General features: G+C 34.8%; 3 protein-coding genes across 4 annotated transcripts; 1 reads left to right on the plus strand and 2 right to left on the minus strand.

Moving 5' to 3' along the window:
- Positions 1-479: 479 nt before the first annotated feature.
- On the minus strand, positions 480-3542 carry LOC110730780. The gene is made up of 2 exons (XM_021910602.1): positions 3382-3542; positions 480-2982 (listed from the first exon to the last, which is right to left on the minus strand). Exons 1-2 carry the CDS (start codon positions 3540-3542, stop codon positions 480-482), a joined length of 2664 nt encoding a protein of 887 aa, XP_021766294.1.
- A 6205-nt stretch (positions 3543-9747) lies between these two features.
- LOC110730887 (benzyl alcohol O-benzoyltransferase-like) lies at positions 9748-11649 on the plus strand. The gene has a single exon (XM_021910714.1). The coding sequence runs from the start codon at positions 10126-10128 to the stop codon at positions 11473-11475; it is 1350 nt and encodes a 449-aa protein (XP_021766406.1). The 5' UTR covers positions 9748-10125; the 3' UTR covers positions 11476-11649.
- A 1364-nt stretch (positions 11650-13013) lies between these two features.
- Positions 13014-17813, minus strand: LOC110730888 (protein UPSTREAM OF FLC-like). 2 transcript variants are annotated; one of them, XM_021910715.1, is made up of 7 exons: positions 17582-17813; positions 16737-17033; positions 16577-16646; positions 15664-15779; positions 14607-15501; positions 13593-13897; positions 13014-13501 (listed from the first exon to the last, which is right to left on the minus strand). In XM_021910715.1, the coding sequence occupies exons 2-7, from the start codon at positions 16924-16926 to the stop codon at positions 13341-13343; spliced, it is 1737 nt and encodes a 578-aa protein (XP_021766407.1). In that variant the 5' UTR covers positions 16927-17033; positions 17582-17813; the 3' UTR covers positions 13014-13340. The 2 variants fall into 2 exon arrangements, with proteins under 2 accessions (XP_021766407.1, XP_021766408.1); XM_021910716.1 differs by lacking the exon at positions 17582-17813 and adding an exon at positions 17390-17564.
- Between the last annotated feature and the right edge of the window lie 3211 nt (positions 17814-21024).

The raw sequence follows: 21024 nt of genomic DNA on the forward strand, positions 1-21024 counted from the left end.
ATTGTTTTAATTCTTTGCAATTAGATTATGAATGGAGCAGATGTAATTTGATTGTGAATGTTTGGCAATATTGAATTGTTGAATCGAGCAGATGTTAATTTAATACTAAAGGCTATTTTTAATAGGAACTTAGATCTAGTAAATTGCGAGAGCCTGTTAGATCTATGTTGATTAATAAATTGCGAGAGCCTGTTGATCATGTTGTTTCTGCAATGTTGATTACTAGTTATTATGTTTTATCCCAAAATATTAATTATTAATGAACTTGTACCCTAGGCCTTCTTATTATTGTTTTTCTCCCTAAACTTATTCTTCGTAGTATAGACTTTATTCCCAAAAATATTGGTTACTTAGATAATTTAGATTATAATAATCAATTAGGAGTAAAAAGACTTGTTTCCCTGTGGAGGTCAACCCTACTTCCCTATGTACTTTAGTTAGAGGACTTAGGTATTTATTTTTTATTAGGGGATACGACTTTACCCTGTCAGGGCAGCACTAGAAACCGCAGGGGAGTCGCGGTCTAGGCTGCCGGCAGTAGTAGCAACATGCAGCACAGGGGAAGCAGTGGCAGGAGATGCAGGGAAGCCGCCTGCAGCGCTGCTGTCCATGTGCTCTGGCTCAAGAGAGCTTTCACTCACCTCAAGAACACTCTCCAAATCGTCCAAAAAAATAGTGTCAATGTCCCTAGTGTCGTGTGGTGCTTCCATAGTACCCACATGAGCATCACCAGCCTTTGCAAACGGACATTCAAGTTCATAAAATTTCACATCACGTGAAACAAAAATTTCTCCCGTCTCCAAGTCATACAATTTCCACCCTTTCTTGCCGTGTGGATAACCCACAAACACACACTTCCTAATTCTAGGAGCAAATTTGTCACCCTTAGCCTTTTGTTTATGAGCAAAGCAAAGACACCTAAACACTCTCAATTCATCAAAATTAGGTTCCTTGCCAAAAAGCATTTCAAAAGGTGTTTTATTATCTAGTAATCGAGAGGGAGTACGATTAATTAAGTAAACCGCACCAAGAACACATTCACCCCAAAAACCAATCGGCAAATCACCCTGAAACATTAATGCACGACTCACATTCAAAATATGTTGGTGTTTACGCTCTACTCTACCATTTTGTTGTGGGGTACCAACGCAAGAGGTTTGAAATAAAATGCCATTTTCATTAAAATACGAAATCATAGGTTTGAATTCCGTACCATTATCACTCCGCACACATTTAACATGAACATCAAATTGGCATTTAACCATAGCAAAGAAAGAGCAAAATGAAGAATGAACTTCAGTCTTATCATTTAACAAATAAACCCAAACACCTCTAGAAAAATCGTCAACAATAGTCAAAAAATAATGAGCACCACAAGTAGAAGATGTCTTATATGGCCCCCATAAATCACAATGAATCATTTCAAAAATCCGGCTAGCCCAACTATCACTATCCGGGAAACTATCCCGTGATTGTTTAGCTTGTGGACAAATTTCACATGCTTTATTCAAGACTTTGCTACTAGAACTAGTACTAACAGCAGTTACTAACTCGACGATTTGATCCGATGGATGCCCCATACGACGATGCCATAGCTCGAATGTAGAAACCGTCGGAGTTGTCACCGCACATACTGTTGGAATTCGCCGGAAATAGTAGAGTCCATCAATTCGTTCACCGCCTCCAATCAGGCTCCCCGAGTGTTGGTCCTGTATAGCACATAAAGAGTCAGTGAATCGGACATAACAATTTGAATCATCAATCATTTTTGACACCGATATTAAATTGCAATTTAATTGAGGGACAAATAAAACATTCTCAAGAGTGATGTTGTCAGCCAAATACACTCGCCCCTCTTTCGTAGCAAGAGCTTGTGTACCATCCGGAAGACCAACAGGGCACGATAACATAGAGTGTACATCCAATAAGCAAGATGCGTCACCAGTAACATGATGAGAGGTGCCGGTGTCGATGATCCAAGATAAGGAAAAAGACTCACCAATCATTTTATCAGGTTTAGTAGTAACTATATTCAACAATAGACGAACATGCTCGGGTGTGAACTCTGATAGAGCCGAAAGAGTGTCCGATGATAGAGCATCACCAAGTGGGCTGCCCACAGCATTAGCACGTGTCGTGGGCTTGCTGTGAGCAGTAGCAGGCGCGGCAGCAGCAAGGGACGGCAGAGCAGCCCTGCTGCCAGATGCAGGGGACAAGCTGCTCGACTGCCCGGAAGACGTAGCATGCCCTTTCTTCCCATATTTCTCGACCCACCATTCGGGATAGCCGTGTAGCATGAAGCAACCGGAGTTCTCATGGCCATGGCGCTTGCAATGAGTGCAGTACAATTTAGACTTATCAATCCGAGTTGGTGGCTGGGAAGTTCTGCCGCGATCAGAGGAAAGGGCAAAAATATGTGCATCATCCCTCTCCTTGGTAGCCTTGGACTGAGCAATGCCACGAGACCTTTCTTCTTGAAGAAAGGCATGATACGCACGATCAAGCATCGGCGGTGGCTGTTGAGACAAGAAATTGGTCCTCACAGCCGCATACTTTTCATCATCAATACCAATCAAAAATTGGTGTAATTTTTCCTCTTCTCTGTCAAGTTTGTACTTCGCTGCCACATTGCAAGTGCAATTCCCATATTCACATCCATGGGGAGGCTTGAGTCTAACCAAATCATCAAAGAAACCCATCAAAGTGTTATAATAATCCTCAACAGTCATTGATTTCGACTGTTTGCAATTAGTGATTGAAGAACGCAATTGTTGATGCCGAATCCCACTGGCCTCGCAGAAGCGCTTCTCCAAATAATCCCACAAATTTTGTGCTTCCTCAAAGTATGGAGTAGAAGCCGCAAGTTTCGGGTCAATGGCTCGCAAAATCCAGGATACAAGCATAGAATTGACAGTGTCCCAATCAAGCTTCTTCTTCTTCTCCGTTGGTTTGGAGATGCTACCATCAACAAACCCATATTTCCTTCGAGATTTCAGAGATAGGGTGATAGCCTAGACCACGCAAGATAATTCTCACCCTTTAACACCACATGTGTGATCAAGTTGTTGGGTTGATCTCCTACGCCAAGATAGAAAGGGGATAAAGGATCAATTTTGCCGTCTTCACCCATTGATGATTAAACAGTAATGAAGAATAGAGATTAGAGTAGATATTAGAGTAGAGATTAGAGAATAGAGAGTAAAAAAAAATCGAAAATATTAGGGTTTAGAGTATAGAGGCTCCGATACGATGTCAAATTAGAGAGAATAGAGTGAATAGAGTTTTCTGTGTGTTGTATTACGATATGTACGGTATATATATATATATATACAACCTAGAAATAGAGGTTAGGGCTTATATAGTGGCCCAATAGCTATATACAATATATCGCTCAACAATGAATGACACGAAAAATCACATTTGCCAGCTCTAGTAGAAGTATTAGCAGTAGCAACATCAACAGTACAACAACAGGCAGAAGGAGTGGTAGGAGTAGTAGTAGCAGCAGTAGCAGGAGTTGAAGGAGGAGGAGTACTAGTCATGTCTAAGGAGCTCTTTTGGCTTGGCCTGATGGTATAAATTTAGTTGATGTCTACAGAGCTTTTTTAGCTGGGCCTTTTGGTATTTACAATGATGAAAACTACTAGAGCTACACTGCTTTATAGCCATTAGAAATCATTCGGATAATTCGAAAGAAATAAGTGAAGGGCTTGCGTAATTTTAGATTCCCATGTTGTACCTTGAGTTAAACTTAGGCTATATTTGCAACACTAATTATAATGGAGCTAAAATTGCTGAGTTAGTGTAACACCCCTGATTTACTAACTGAAAATAAATAAGAATTAAAGGAAAAATAAACAACCTTTAAATAAAATTGCGGAAGCATACACCTAAATCGGAGGTATTACCGCCACACTCAACAACCTGTCAAGTGTTAAGGCTTACAAAAATCCCAATAATTACAACCCAATAACTCTAAGTGAGCTATTTGTACAACTTTATAAACTCGTTATAACAAACTAATCGAAACACTTGAGCTCCTTAGCTACGGTCACTTGATAAACCTGCTTAGAAAATCTTGACTGCTCTCCATTAAGGACAAATTCCAAAATAGATCGTCGCAGGGCCACCATAAGAAAAAGACATGGCCGCAAACACAAGTAGCAAAACAAAATAACACACACGTCAGCAAAAGCTGAGTAATCACCACATATCAGAATATAGAGTATAATTGAATAATAGACAATACTAGCTCAATTAAACAATGTAGTTCGAAACTACATTACACATTGTACTCTGAAAAAATAACTTTTATCAACTCAACCTCGAATAATAATACGAACTTTTACTCAATTAACTCATATAACCCATAAGTGTGCCATGCTCTTTGTTTTATACCTATCCTTGGACATGGGTAATTCGAATAAAACCAACAAGTATAAAAACTTGAATACTCCCAATAACCAGAAAACACCTTGAACCAGACCACATACGGGCCAATTCCCACTGTAGGGGACCATAGAAAAATAATTAATAAAGATTGTACCTCATTCTTAACTTATGATCATTATCTCATTACCAACATGTCAAGGACTAAGGTCTATAACGCCGAGCCTCAAACCAATAACAAAATAATAATCTCAACCTTTTGATCTCATACATCGATCAAGTAATCTTTCACATGATAATAAATTCTCAATATTGGCACATGTTCCCAAATAATATAATGATTCAAACTCAATCCAATTGTAATATATCTCAACTCTTATAGGGCAATCATACTATTTACCCAAATGTAATCAATTCTCAACCCAAAATAATACTCTGCATTAGTAACCCTAAAACCTCAATATAACAATAGTCCCTAAAATAACAACATTAAAAACCCTAACACGAATAACACAATAATCAATTCGAAAATTAAATCATAAAATACAGTACAACAAAAGTAATACAATATTCAATACCAATCAAATCATATAATACCATATAATAATCAATTATATACATGTACAAGATTACAAATAATAAATCATACAATTCATATATAATAATAAAAAATATAATACGAACGACTCCAAAATAAGTTCCGTGTGATTACCTTTTGTAAATAAATAGATCTAATAGAAGGGGGAAATGCCGCAACTACATGCACATGAGTACTCCGCAATTGCTACTGATCACAATTATACGCATCACTCAAAACTTTGAATGCATCACTCAAAACTTTGGAATAAAAATAAAGTGGCTTTGACCAATTAATGGTCATGAAGATAAATGCTTATTCTAATGCTAAGATTAATAGTAGGCTGCAACTATAACGCCACAAACAAAGTGGAGTAAAGAGAAAGAAGAGAAAAAAAAAACTAGGACTTATAAATCAAAACGGCTGCAGAATATTTTTGTATCAAAAACTTAATAGGGTTAAATTATAACAGTTTATATACCCTTAAAAGTATAGAATTCTATTTCAATTAAAATAGGGTTTTAAACCTCTATCAAATAATAGGATATAAAATAAAAGATACGAAATAATATCTGATTTTTATACTTTATAAGATACAAAATTCACGGGTATTACATTTATTGAAAGTGAAAAGGTAGTTGATTGAATGAAGTATTTGGCAGTATGAAGGGGCTGAAATAGTTTACATACATTTAATTTTAAAATGTTAATAGATCAAATAGAAAATTTATGATTCTTAAATTTAGATGAAAATCGAGTGTCTGAGATAGCTCAAGTAGGTAGAGCTCTCCTTGCGGTCCATGAGATTTTGGGTTCAATTCTCATCACTCACCCTATACTCTTAAAACACCAAAATAAAATTGAGATGAAAATATATTTGGAAATTTTGCAAAAAACCACCTTTTATAAGCAATTTTTTGCAAGAAACCCCCTTATAATTTTGTTTTTGCAATGACACATCTTAATCAAAATTTTTTTTATAATGTCATACCTCAATCAATTTTTTTTGTTTTTTTGCAATGAGACACCTTTGGCCGGAAAAGAGGGTTTGACCCTATTTTCGGCGTTGACCAGACCACGTACGAGACATGTGACCTCTTAAAACCACTCTCCAATTACGCCAACCACCAGAACGACACTGAAACCGACTTAACCACCCATCAAAACCGCCTTACCCACCCACCATCACCGAAACCACTCTATTTGGTGACGTTTTTGTGGATGGTGTCGTTGGAGAGTGGCTTTAAAAGGTCCTATGTCTCGCACGTGGTCAAGTCAACGCCTAGAAATAGGGTCAAACCCTCTTTTCCGGCTAAAGGTGTGGCATTGCAAAAAAAAAAAACAAAAAAAAAAATTGATTAAGGTGTGTCATTGCAAAAATAATAAAAAATAAAAAATAATAATTATTAAGTGGTTTCTTGCAAAAAAAAACTACTTATAAAAGGTGGTTTTTTGCAAAATTTCCTATATATAAAGCCAATTAGATACAAAGACTTTTGAGTTTGTCCCACCTGGTTCACAATAATTTATTAGCTCCAACTACGTCCGGATCTAACTCGGGTAGCACACCTGGTTTATGGTAGGTGAGTCTCCCAATACGAGTTTTCTGCATTTGGTAGGTGAGACTTGAACTCGAGACTTCCTTAAACGATATCAAGTTACTTACCATTTGATTCAACTCTTATTTATTAGTTCAGATACAAAGACTTGCTTGGCCATATTATTTGCACCAGCCACGATATTTCTTGGTGCCTAGTACTTGATTCTTGTATCGCATATGTGATAATGTGATATGTTGGAATAATGTCCTAGTTTCAATTCATAGACCTTGTCAAACTACTGAACTAGTAGACGTGAACAACCAAAAATCAAACTAGTTTGCAAGTTGCAAGTGTTCAATAATATCTAAGAAAGAACTCTATATCATGAATGTCAACTATTTAAAAACAATACGAGTAGTCGTTATTGGTCAACTTACTGGCCATGGGTGGCGTCAACCGTCAACGGCAAGAAGAACAAGATTAGGCAACAACTTCTAGTTCTAGCTTGGAAAAAAAACCAACTTTAGCTTCTTGACTTTTCACCTTGGACAAACAATAATTGTGACTATATTCGTAGACTCGTAATAATTAATTTGATTCCTTGCCATACATTTCTTATATAATAAGATTGTTAAACAATGACCAAACTAAGCTTTGACTTGGTCTAGTGGTAATATTGTCACTTTTTATTCTTGAAATTGGGGGTTCAATCCCCACTAGAGAAACTTTAAGAGTGGAGATCTGTTACTTTTCCCCCTCACTCTCAAATGGACCAAAAAAACCATGATGTTTGAGGTCTGGTCAGGGTAGTGCTTGTACTCTCCATGTTCTTAACTAATTTAGTTTTTGATTGAAAATCAATTATACTTCCACTGTTTTTTAAAGTTCGACTGACTTTGTATTTGCGCGATATTTAATGAACATGTTTGACCATAAATATCTTTGGCTATGTCGTATGAGTAAAATTTATATGAAAATTTTATAATAAGGTGAATCTAATAAAATCCCATGATAATTTATTTCTATTGTATAAATTATAAACTATTAGTCGTTTTCTCTTTATTTTTTCTCTGTAGAGTTCTTCAAAAAAGTGTTTCATAGGTCGAAAATAGTCAAATTTCTCCAAAAAAAAAATTGGCTATTTCCGACCCTTCCCTTAAGTTTCTTTATGTTTTTGTTATTGAATTTAATAAATTTACACTCTTTGAAGGAAATAAATATCCCTATACTGGGCTTGACTATAGTAAGTGCTTAGTGCTCCAATGGTGGGTTTTGTTCTAGTTTTGTTTTTATTTTTGTTTTTTAACTTAGTATGGTACAATTAGTTGTTTCATTGTAAAGATTTGTGTGGAATAAAAAAAAGAGGTTAATCATTCGATTACAATCAGATGAATCAGACGAAAATTTTCTTCATGGTTACAACAAATCGATAAACCCCCTAGCCGAAGAAGGCTGTAAATTACAGCGATATGAAGGAGGGTATGAAGAATGCACAATTTGTAACAACTAACGATCGCAGCTTTGCTGAAATGATGTTTTTAATTATTTGATTTAATTATCATGCATTATTAGATTTGAATCTCTTTGTAGATCAGATGTCGTGTGACTTTTTATTTATAAATTAAATCAATCTTTACTCAAAAAAAAATTATAAACTATGGTCACACTTATTTTAATTTGACTACATGAATAGTAAGTGGGTTGAACTTTCAGAAACTGAGGTAGTATATAGTTTGGCCATCTTCAAATAATAATAATAATAATAATAATAATAATAATAATAATAATAATAATGTATTTATAATACGTACTCTACCTTTTTTCGCAAAATGGTGGCATTTTTTTAGTTACCATCTCCAATGCATACAAACCTTTGATCATTAATATTTAAAATTGATATAAGTACTAGTAAAATAATAAATAAAATCACAAATATATATATATATACATAGTTTTGCGGGATTTTAACAGATTTTTTTCGATGTGTATTACAAATTTTGCTTTATAACTTTTAATAATTATGTCTGATTAAATATATTATTGGTCAATGTTTAAGCATTGGATTCGTGCATAAAGCAAAATGATCCGTGCACAAAACAAATAATGGGACAAACATAAAACACAAATATATAATTCTTGTACTCCATATGTATTTAAATGAATTTAGATTCTCTATAATTCCAATTTAGATTCTATTTAATAAATAAATAATGATCAAATTCCAAATAAGAAAAAGAAAAAGAAATGGTGAGAGAGTAAAAGATGGCTTTAAATATTGAAATAAATACAAGTTTTTATTTTTAACAAACTAAAAAGCAATTTAAGAGATTCAAGAACAGTTTTAAAGTTTTTGAAATCAAATGGAGTAAAATATGTAAAAGAACATTTTTAAAAATATACATTTTTATGCACTATATATAAGAGTTTTGTTAACCTTTTTATTATTATTATTTTTTTTAATAGTTGTTAACCTTTTTATAAAGGTGGGGAAAATATGCATATTCAGTATAAAATATATGCATATTTAATATTTTTCATTCTTCTCATTTTAATTAAAAATTAAAGAACTTCTCATTTGACCCTTAATTTATATGCAAAGTATATCAAAACAAATCTAAAATTTCTCATATTACTATATTTTGAAGTACTTCAAATAAAAGTTGTTAATTGTAATACCTTTTTATAAGGCAGGGAAAATATGCATATATTCAATATAAAATAAATGTATATTTAATTTTTCTCATTCGTCTCATTTTAATTAAAGAACTTCTCATTTGACCCTTAATTTATATGCAAAGTATATGAAAACAAATCTAAAATTTCCCACATACTATATTTTGTAGTACTTCATATCAATAAAAATTGTTGATTGTAATTAAAAAAAAATAATGAGACAAACAATCCAAAACATTTTTTAAAGATGTGTGTAAGGTGGTAGTCCGTATTAATTATAAAAGTTAGAGATATAAAATGGATTACTAGCTGCCTAATCATGTTCAAAAAATAAATAAAAGTTGATTATACTCCATATGGTTAATTTGCTTTGAATACATTATACATGTATACTTCATATCACCATATGGCTCATATTGCTTTGAATAATTATTTCTTACTTACATAAATATATTGTTGGTTCAATTTTGACTATCCTTATGACATCCCACGGTTTTTCCATATTTTTTTCTCTGGTAACTACGGATGAATTACATGCAACTTGCAATATTATTATTTTTTTTGGTCTTTACATGAATTGCACCTACCCCACTTTGCAGAAAAAAAAAATCATCCACATACTGGCGCAGCCACGCACATCACATGAAAGTTCAATTCCACCAAGTTTTGTTAATTATCCAATCTTATTTGCTCAATTATTTGTATTGTTCACGTGTCCTAAAACACTAACCTAATTTTAACTCCAATCATAATCAATTTACTTTACTTTTTGTTGACCTAATAAATATTAAACAGCCCACTTTACTACACCTATAAATAGACGTGAATACATGCATTTATCTTACACCATCAAAGTTCATTACAACATAGCTTGATTGTACTCTCATTCTATACTCCTAAGCTAGCTAAATAATCTTCTCATTCAAAACCCAACCAATCACTATTATGGCTCTTATGGCACAAGACACGACTCCCCTAGTGTTAAACATAACACGAGGGGAGCCAGAGATAGTGTGCCCGGCTGAGCCTACACCACGAGAGCTAAAACCGCTCTCAGACATCGATGACCAAGAGGGTCTTCGATTTCAGATGCCGGGCATAATGTTTTACCGGGCTGATCCCTCCATGGAGGGAAAAGACCCGGTCAAGGTGGTTAAGGATGCTTTGGCTAATGCTCTTGTGTTTTTCTACCCCTATGCTGGCCGGTTAGTAGAAGGGCCTAAGAGGAAGCTCATTGTCGATTGCAATGGTGAAGGCGTGCCCTTCATCGAGGCTGAGGCGGATGCAACGCTAGAGGATTTCGGAGATGAAATTCATCCTCCATTTCCTTTGGAGGATTTGTTTTATGACATTCCTGGTACTGATGGAATGCTTGGCACTCCCTTGTTCATTGTTCAGGTAACCCGTCTTAGATGCGGTGGATTCATAGTGGCCATTCGAGGAAACCATGTCATCGCCGATGGCACAGGCGTAATGCAACTAATGAATGTGGTAGGCGAGCTAGCGAGAGGCTTCACCACCCCATCCGTCCCCCCAGTTTGGGATCGCGAACGCTTAACCGCGAAAGAACCCACTAATGTCACCTTCCCTCACCCCGAGTACGACCAACACGAAGAAATCGATCACCATCATGATCAAGCCAACCTTGTCCAACAATCCTTCCTCTTCGGACCAACCGAGCTTGCAGCCCTACGCCATAATGTCCCTCCACACATCAAACAATTCTCCTCTTTCGACATCCTTAGTGCCTCCCTATGGCGTTGTCGTACCATAGCACTTGGACTAGACCCCGAGGAAGAGATCCGTCTACTCTTCGCAGTCAATGCAAGGAACAAGTTTAACCCACCCTTAGCGAAGGGATACTACGGAAATGCGTGTGCATTTCCGGCAGTTTGCGCTAGGGCGGGCGATATATGCAACAATGACATGGCATATATATTGGACCTCATTAGGTCTACCAAAAAAGAAGTGAATGAGGAATATATGAGATCTATTATGAACCTTATGGTAACAAATGATAGGCCTGAATTTTCGGTACGTCAAACATACGTGGTGTCCGACCTTAGACATTTAGGGTTTGCAGACGTGAATTTCGGGTGGGGAAAACCCGTTTATGGAGGACCGGCTAGTAACGGGTCGGTACCAGATGCAAGCTTCTTTATTACCTTTAAGAACAAGAAAGGTGATAATATTATTATGGTGCCCATTTCCTTGCCTCCAACGGCAATGGATGTTTTTGTTAAGGAACTAAGAGGTATGATTGACATTTACCCCTCAACATTTAACCATTTTTAGAATTTAGGCATTGCAAGGTGAATTGGAGTATTATGATTATTAATTTTTCAATTGTTGTAGACCAAATTTATTTACATTCTTTTAAAGTATTCTTGTAATTGTATTGGAATAACTTTATTGTACTACACAAAGTATGGTTGAAAGAAATAAAAATTAATCTAAGAACATTTACAATATATTCGGGTAATTAGTAAGCTTATACTTTCTTTGGGCTTTTAATTCTAAGAGTCAGTTTTACAGTTTACTCGATATGTAATATGTCTATGAACTTTGCCCAAATATTTTATGTCTATGTAAGTTATAAACAAACTTTCTGCCTTTGTTTTTATTTTAAGTGCCTTTAGCCAAATATATCTTTTATTAATATTAATATATTAAAGTATATTATAAATAAGTTAACATCGCATTGAGTATATATACATTGAGACATATACAACAAGTACTCGTGCCTATGTTTAACGACCTTATTTAATTAAAAAAACCGTGTTTGATTAACTATTAATGTGATATGTATGGTGTAAAAAGCAAATTAGAACACTTAAAGAAAAACATGAAAGGATCAAAGAACTGTACGTTTGATCTTCAAAGTCAATTAGTGAACTATTTTTGCTCCAATCATTGAAAGGCCAATAGAGTATGTTGGGGGAATCAAGAGGAAGTTTCATGTAACGTATTGCTGGACAAAAATTTATCTTTTTTTAGATGCACTAAGCTTTTTATTATTTAAAAAAAATAAGAAAAAAAGAGAAACATTTACATACGAGTTTCTAGGGCATTGGACCATTGAGGGTGCCGAGGTGGACTGGATTAAGAGGACAAATTGGACAAATTACTTAATTACTTAAGGACCACTGCACAACGTTGACCTTCGAGGGCTTCATCAGTCATTGGGCTAGCACTACCTTGGCTGCATTCTGATTTCCATGCAACAAAATAGGGCATGTAACGTTAAAATATGCTTTGAATCGGCTAGTCATTTACGAATGATCCAATACAGTATATGTATGCTACAATTTTCTATATAGACTTATTTTTGGAGATGGACTTTCTTCCAACCTAAGGCTTAATATTTCACTTGAAAGGAAGGGTGGATAAGATTCAAACCCATGACCTTTGAATCACGTTGGCTCTGATACTATGTTAAAAGACCATCTAAATCAAAAGGTTTAGCTAATGGTTGAACCTCATGAATATGTTTTGTACTCTATCTGTCTATTAGATATAGCCACAAGTTTCAATTCAACCAGAAATTTCAACAATTCTAGGAGAGGCAACTAAACCTTAAGAAAAACAAGGACTTTGTAGTCACCTTAAAAAATACGGAGTACATAAGTTACTCCGGTCTTACTATAACTTCATCTCATACAAGATTTTGCACCGAATCTAAGCCAACATTACAATTTTTTTTTTATTTTTTTTTTTTATTTTTTTTTTTATTGGACAACTACAATCTACAGAGTACAACATATTAATAATGCATGTTTATGGTACATTGATTGGGACATACCTACATATGCTCATAAATTCTAGGAGAAACATTTCAGAAGAATAAAACAAAACTTTCTTTTTTAGACAAAAGAATTAAACAAAGAGACAAGATGCTGGTTGCCCTACCTTTTTTACTATTACAGTACAAGCTAAGCTATTTGTGAGACAACATACAGGACAGCAGTAGCAGAAAATTTGGAATGATACTTTCACTGCATAACTACAATCTACTCTACATCTTCAGGGCACCTAACATTTGGAAAACAGTTATGTATATCAAAGCAGTAGGACCACCTCAGCTGTACTTTACCACATACCTCAACCCCCAATCTCCCAAGGATTTTTTCATCTCAAATTTCCCTCCTTTTTTCTCATTTTTACAGATTCGTCGAATTGTCCCGCCAACAATCTAATGGCTGCCATTCAGACCTGTGTAAAGAGTATCTTGATGGTCCGAGAAGGCGAGGACTTACAGTTTTACAGCAGGCAATGTTAGTTCTCTTTGGATTGAATAATAATCCGGGCTCCTGAAGCCAGCCTGTTAGGATAATACGAAGTGGAATTCAGGCAACAAAAAAGATGTGAGCAAGAACTAGTTGCGAAAAAATGAGTAGGAATTGAAACTTAACTTTCTTCGATTTTAATGATCTTTTCCTGAATCTCCTCTTCTCTGAAGGAGTTTACCCTTGTTGACGGATTCTTCCCTGAGGAAGTCTCTGACATTCTTTTACTGCCACCATTTGCCATATCATGAGATATGATACGTGATTCACGGCTTCCATCAGAAGACACCCTAGGTTTGTCTGAAATGGGTGATCTCAATGACTCGCTTCTTGGCTTGCTTAAAGAGGTTTTGATGGACCTTGGAATGCATTTAGTCTTTGTTGAGGTTGCCTCTCCATTGTTATCAACCGAATCAAATTTTTTAGAAGATCTGAATGAAACAATTTGATTATTATCACTTAAGCACAACTCCTTAGTAACATGATTTTATAGCTTCTTCCCAGCTTAAGCTGAGATATAAGAACCAAATATCAAGTACAATTAAAAAATAATGCAAATGCAAAATTGATATTACAGCTGATAACATGCCTGTTTCCGTTTCAGATTTGACTAGCCTATCATATCTTTTTTTGGTGCAAACCAACTGATCATGTCTAGATGTTCACTACGATCTTTGTTCTACAGGACTAGTGTGTTTTGTTGACCTCTTTTTCTTTAGCATGCTTCTTCAAAATCCATCATATGACAAGGAGATTTATAAAGGCAATTGAGATATTGGTTTTTTTTTTTTTTATTTACATTAATTTTCATGGTCTTTTAAGGACCAGAACCAGAGGTTCTGTTTCACCATCAGACATATTTCCTAATTTGCACGATTAACTCATCTTCAAGCCCAAACTTACCCATTTTACAAGACAAAAGGTGTTTTCTGGGTTTTCCCCTCTCAGCATGATGTACTAATGAACCAAGAAACTACAAACTAGAAGGTAGATTTAGCTAAAGAACTAATCACACACAGCCAATAAGCTTGAGGATGAGAAAACTGAAGTATGTTAGTACACTACAATACACTAATACAATATTATATATGCTAGTTTTAAAGAAGTGTAAATTGAGATATAGACGTATAGTCTTATTACCTGTCAGCATTATACGAAGAAGACCGTTTAAGAGTACGCCCGTCCCCTTGTTCCTTGGGCATTTTAGTCTCAACCAAGCTTCCACTAAAGTACTCCTTATCTTCCAATCTGAGACCCATTAACCTTGAATTGTCTGACAAACAGTCAAGCTCACCTAACATAACCGAAGTAGAATATAGGGGGGAAGGAAATTTTGAATCAGAAAATCTCGGTCTGTAGAGAGGTATCAGCCCAAAACTATGATCTTTCACTGATATTGACCCACAAGATATCAGTTGCATCAACATGTTTGACGCTTTCATTTTGTTGCTGGATGGCATCTGCATGCCTTCCGCTTCAAGTCTTCTGAAGCTATTAATCTTACTTAAATCAGACCTGATTAAAGATTCCAATGTTTCAGCTTTTCCACCAGATGAAGATGCACTTGAGGAAGTTGGTGGCGAAACAGAATTTCCACTTATCTCTGGATTCTGTTTTGAGCTATCAGCATGAATTGGGTTGTCCTCGTGATATTCACCATCTAATGTCCCATCCTCTGTAGAAACACCTCGAGTACAGGTTTCTTTCTGATTAACTTGTTTCGGATTTTCCTCAGTCTGAGTAGAAGCATCGGCTGCTCCTTCACTCTTGGGTAACTTGTATTCTGTCAGACTTAAGGAAGCACCCCATGGAGAGTGGCTTCCTGCTCTTGAGTCAGGAGAAACAGCTGAGGAACCTGAACGTTGAGATGGAGGAGATGTCTCATCTTCATGAGGATGCTTTGTTTCTTTGTCATCTGTGCTCTTGTCATCCATGCTCATGGAAGGGGATGTATCCTCGTTACTTCTACAAGTAGGTGGTTCAGGCAACTGCTTTAAGTTGTGCATTCTGTAAACAGCTACTGGGCTGAAACGATCTACAATATTGAATACACCAACTTTCATTAATATCACTGTGATTAGTATGTGACGCCAAATTCTTCTTTGTCTCAATTTTGATAATTAACACCTGTCAACAATGAACTCTATAGTTTCATAGCATTAAACCTTTCAACAAGCTACTCTCAGTGAAATTTTACCTGAGTTGGAATCTTCAATGATCTCGGAACCCTTGAGAATATACTCATCTCCATGAGCCGGAAGTATGAGATCATCTTCACAGAGATCATGCCATACAAACCCACTCTTGTAGCTCCTGTGATGGTTTGAAGAAGCAGAATGAGTTGAAAACTCCATAACAGGAACACTTATGCTCAAGATGAAGTTAAGTCACGCAATAAGCAATAAGCCATAAGTAAATTCTCTTTGGTGCCAAGTAAATTTATAATTTTTTTACCAGCAAAAGGTAATGACAAATTGACAATGATCCATATTAGCAAGGAGAGAAGGCATTCGTTTACAAACAAATTCTCTGCTCAAAATATCATTAATCAAGATTTATAGTAACACTAAGATCTTAGTGTTCACTTGAATGACTATTACCATAAATAATAAATCCTATGGGCTACAGTATCGTCAATTTGAGATTAAAAGCTAAATGTGAGCATCTTGTCCTTGAATAAGTTCACTATTCATTATTGTATGCAAACACCATAAGAAGTAGACTAAAAAGTATTAATAAAACTAGCAAATAGGTCTAAAGTCGATAGTGCCAATAACCTCGTCTAAGCTTTAAAAAATCAGAACACATTTTATCTACAGAAGCTACAGAAATTAAGTGTGAGCATGTTGTTTGTTCGCTATTCAACTGCGTATGCAAATAGCATAATTAGACTTAAGTATTACAGTAATAAAGCTAGAAAATTCAAGTTAAAGTCGACAGTATCAATAAACACATCTAAGCTTCAGAACACATGATTGTGCAATTAAAAGTCACAAAGACATTGGCTTTAGTTTAATCGACGCAGAACATCTAAGTATCCTTTTAACCCTTTTTTCTTTTATTAGATCCCCAGACAAGCAACATGTGCAAAAGTGATAATGTATGACTACCTTTTAGAAGACCATGAATACATTGAAGCCATGCCTCTTCCTCTCAGATTGTTAAGCCTCTCAATCACATCTGCGACAGAAATACGAACACACTTGTATCGGCATCATGTTTCAATAACTACGAATTTTGCACTGTCTTAAGTAAATTTAGCAGCATTACCTCTTAAATAGAGACCATCAGGAGAGGATATAGGAACCTCAATGAAATGAGGATGTTCGAGCTGTCGATTTCGACACAGATAATAAACAACCGGCACTTTACGATTCTGCACATACTTTGGCGACCTCTCCTTCCACACTTTTGCTCTCTCTGGACTCACTTGCCTGTACTTCTTCATCCTTCCCTCCATTTTCAACTTTTTCTCTCCTCTTTCTCCCTCTATTATCTCAAATCCCTAACAAAACTTTGCTTCCAAATCCCAACCAATTAAATGCGCAAATCTCACTCACATACGAGCTATAAATCAAAAATCAAACACATAAAATTGACATATTAACAACAAATTCTTCAAAATTTCGAACTCGAATCAACATTTTCGCTAATTACGAGATAATTCATACACAGATACTGACCAAAGTAATGCAAATCTCACTCTACGCGGAACTAAAATTCAAAATCGAACATAGATAATTGCCAAACTAACATCAAATTCCTCAAAAATTACAGTTCAAATCTCCTTTTTTCACCAAATTCAAGCTAATTCGTACACAAATATTAGCCAAATTAACACAAATCTCGCTTACAGCCGAGCTTTAATTCAAAATCAAACAAATAATCAGCATAACAAACATCAAATTTTTAAAAAATATCACCTGGAATCAACGCCTTCACCAATTTCAAAGCAAATTTAGAAACAAAATCAGCATAAAATGAAGAAATTAACTAAACAAAAGTATACAAAAAGTGGTAACAGACAAATGAGAAACTGCAGAAATTGAAAGATGAAAAGAGAGAGAAAATGAAAATGAAAATGAAAAGGAGGAGAGAGAAGAGAGAGAATGAACCTGAAGAGAGCAGAGGAAAGAAGAGGGAGAAAGGAGGTGGTTGGAAATGGTGGTCATGAGTACCAAAAAATGGGGTGTTGACAGTAAATGCGGGAAAGAAGCAGAGGGAACTGAGCACTGAACAGTACCAGTACAGCACAGCAAAGGTGTGTCTGAAAGGTTCAACACACAGAGAGTGAAATTTGAGAAGGAAAGGGACCAACCGGAGAATGAAGGATTCTACCAATCCAAATGCTTTTAATTCGAGGTTTTTGTTGTTTTTGTGTCCCGTCCACCGTTCCCCGAATAATAGGTCACATTTTGCGCGTTAATTATTAAATTAATGTAGCTATAACTATATTACATTCCTATTTCTCTTGATTATGTAGGAGATAAATGTTAAAATTAGGAATATAATTTAGAGACGAATGGAGTAGATATTAATAGGTCACTTTTGTTTGAATCTAGTTTATTAATTTCTACTCACTTTGCATCATTTTTTATATTGGTAATATTAAAGTAATGAAGCTATAATTTTAAATTTATTTAAAGTATACTTGAAGAAATAAGTAGAACTAAATGCTTCTTTATTCTTTGGAAATTTTAATTATTCACCTTTTGTTTCGATTTGGTTTACTAATTTCTACTCAACCTGCATTATTATTCTTGGTAATCTTCAAATGTTTTTGTTTAGTTTTTTTGGCTCAAACAAATCTTTAATGTTTCATTTCGCATGCCTTTATATGGGAAATTTTCCCTTTTATAAAGAAGGTGGTTCTCAAGTGTTAAAATTTGTAAAAAAAAAAGGAATGTGTTTTCTATTGCATAAAATTGTGTAAAAATTCAAAGACAATGATGATAAATTAGTTAACCTAAAATTTCTTTAAGTGTAATACAAATGTATTAGTACTAATTTAGCTGATGTATAAATGTTTATGTTAGCTAAAAAAAAAACATTACTTTCACAAAGGTTCATGGGCATAGTTTAATTATATATGATGTGTATTTTATAAAGACAATGAAATTTCACCCCTACTCCGTCCTTTCCCTCTTTGGTGGTAGGGTTGTACAAAAATCGAAAAATCAAAATTGTTCTATATAAAATTTTAAAAAATTAAACACAACCTAAAATGTGATATTAACTAAGGGCCTATTTTGACTTACTGAACTTAGCTGAACTAAATTGAACTGAACTGAACTGAACTATTTATTAGAAAAGGAAATTAGGATCTGAATTGAACTGAAATTAAGCTGAAGAGAACAAGTCCTAAATTAAAATGGTTCGTATTAATATCGCCCTTTTAAATGTTTTTAAAAGCTTAATCGAAATAATGAGTAACTAACTAAATTGACTTAAGATCATATATACATAAGTTGAATTGCAATTTGCAAGACAAATATATCCTTTTATTGATACGTATTTGTAGAAATCTAAAATCCGCGAATTTTATTCCATGCATTTAATTATCATATATGCAAATTGTATTTATTAATTGTTGTGTTTAACCTAGATTGCAATATAAATTCAACCATTATGTAGGTGAATCAAATTAGAAGGAAAAAAAAATGTCAAAATTACTTTTCAAATCCTTGTTTTGTGAAAAATCATTTCTTCAAAAAAAAAAAGTTATAAACAACCTCCTAGTTTAAAGTTTTTATTGTAGATATTGTAATTCACCACCTTGTATAAGAAAATAAGCTTTGACTATCAATAAGGTGATCCAAAACAGAGTGAGGGATGGATCAAGTGAATAAAATTACTCTTCAGATTTAAAAAGATCCTATGATCGATTCTTATCACTTATCCTTGTAACTTTTTTAAAAAAAATAATCAAAAAATAACGATTACCTAAAATAAATTAATAGTCCATAGATGTAGGGATGAATTTATACTAGAGAATGAAGTCACTATATGAGTACATGACCTTGTCCAAAGCCTTGGACCTAGTTTTAGTTGATTGGGTCCCTTCCCTTTTTTAATGCATTGTTTGAAAGGAAGGAATAAGTTTACATCATTTGGTTCTTTTGTCTTTTGGTTTCTTGTACAGTACATTATGTTTTTTAAAATTAATTTAATTGCTTTAAGTTCCATTTTCTTAAAGCTACCTACAATTTTTACTTTTGGTAAACATCACACTCTAATCCTTTTTAGACTTTTTTTTGGAATAAAGTCCACCAAGAAATTTTATGGAGAAGAGTGAGGCCTGAAGCTACCATATCTAGTGCTTCTAATTCAACGTGGGTTTAAATTATTGTGTCGATTAACTCAATTATAACAATAACTAACACAACTACAAAGTGTTTCTTTTATTTTTAATTTTTTCCTTGGATCCTCATATTTTATGAAATATTTTACGAGTAATTAATTTATATTAATCACTTAACTTATTTCGAAAATTAGTATTGTTACTGTACTATGGTCTAAGTACTACGGCACATGGTCACTAATAAAAGGTGATCATCAATTCTTCAGTGCTTGTTCGGATATGACAAGATTTTGATCCCAAATTTTTGTTGTGTATCCCGTTCTCTTTGAATTGGTCTAGGGAGTAGGGATTACTGGAATAGGGAGTTCCCCACAACGTATTCTCTCAGATCGACTCTATGCCTTTAAAACTATGTTTTATTCACCTAATCACCTTACTTTTAATTTTCTGATTTAATCTGAACTACATTGTCTATTATGAAGTATAATCTTACATTATTTTTTGTGATATAATTTTACTAGCAGGGATGAGCAAAACTATTTGATAGTCCGATCCGAAAATTTAGTATAACCGATCCAAAAACATTTTTGGGTTGGAGATCTGATTCGAAAATTTCGAATGTCGAATAACAGAATTTCAAATTTCGGATATCCAAAAAAAACCACCCAGACCAACAAACCCTAAGTATCCCAAAAGCCCAAATACCCCCAAAAGCCCAAATACCCAACCAACAAAACCCCTAAATCAAAACTCTTGAATCCCACGCCCCTCCCTATTTCCTTTCAAATCTCTTTCACCCTCACCACCCCTTGAATCCCACGCTTCTCTTTCGTCCTCTTTCTCCTCTCCCTTCTCTTGATCTTCACTTTCATCCTCTTCTCCTCTTTCTCTACAACCCACCGAACACCAGCTTACCTTCTCTCCTTCGATCTCTGCAACTCACCGACCACTAGCTTGCCATCTCTCCTAAAATTCGACCCACGCAACACGCTTTTCCAACACACCGCCACACTCTCTTTCCAGTAGCGGCGTCTTCCCTCCCTCTCACGATTCCAGCAACTGAATCTCCTAAGCGATGCTCTCTTTCATTCTCAACAACTCAGCTTTATTCTGATTTTTTTTATTTTCAAATTTACTTATTGTTTAAATGACATGTTTTGTATATACTAGGGCAGCCAAAGCGCGCATTGCGCGCCGGATGGTCAGCCCTTTCAGCTTAGTTTTTCTTGGCTTGTGTTTGCACTTGACATGGACTTA

The sequence above is a fragment of the Chenopodium quinoa genome, unplaced genomic scaffold, assembly GCF_001683475.1.
Source record: "Chenopodium quinoa cultivar QQ74 unplaced genomic scaffold, ASM168347v1, whole genome shotgun sequence".
NCBI lineage: Eukaryota > Viridiplantae > Streptophyta > Magnoliopsida > Caryophyllales > Amaranthaceae > Chenopodium > Chenopodium quinoa.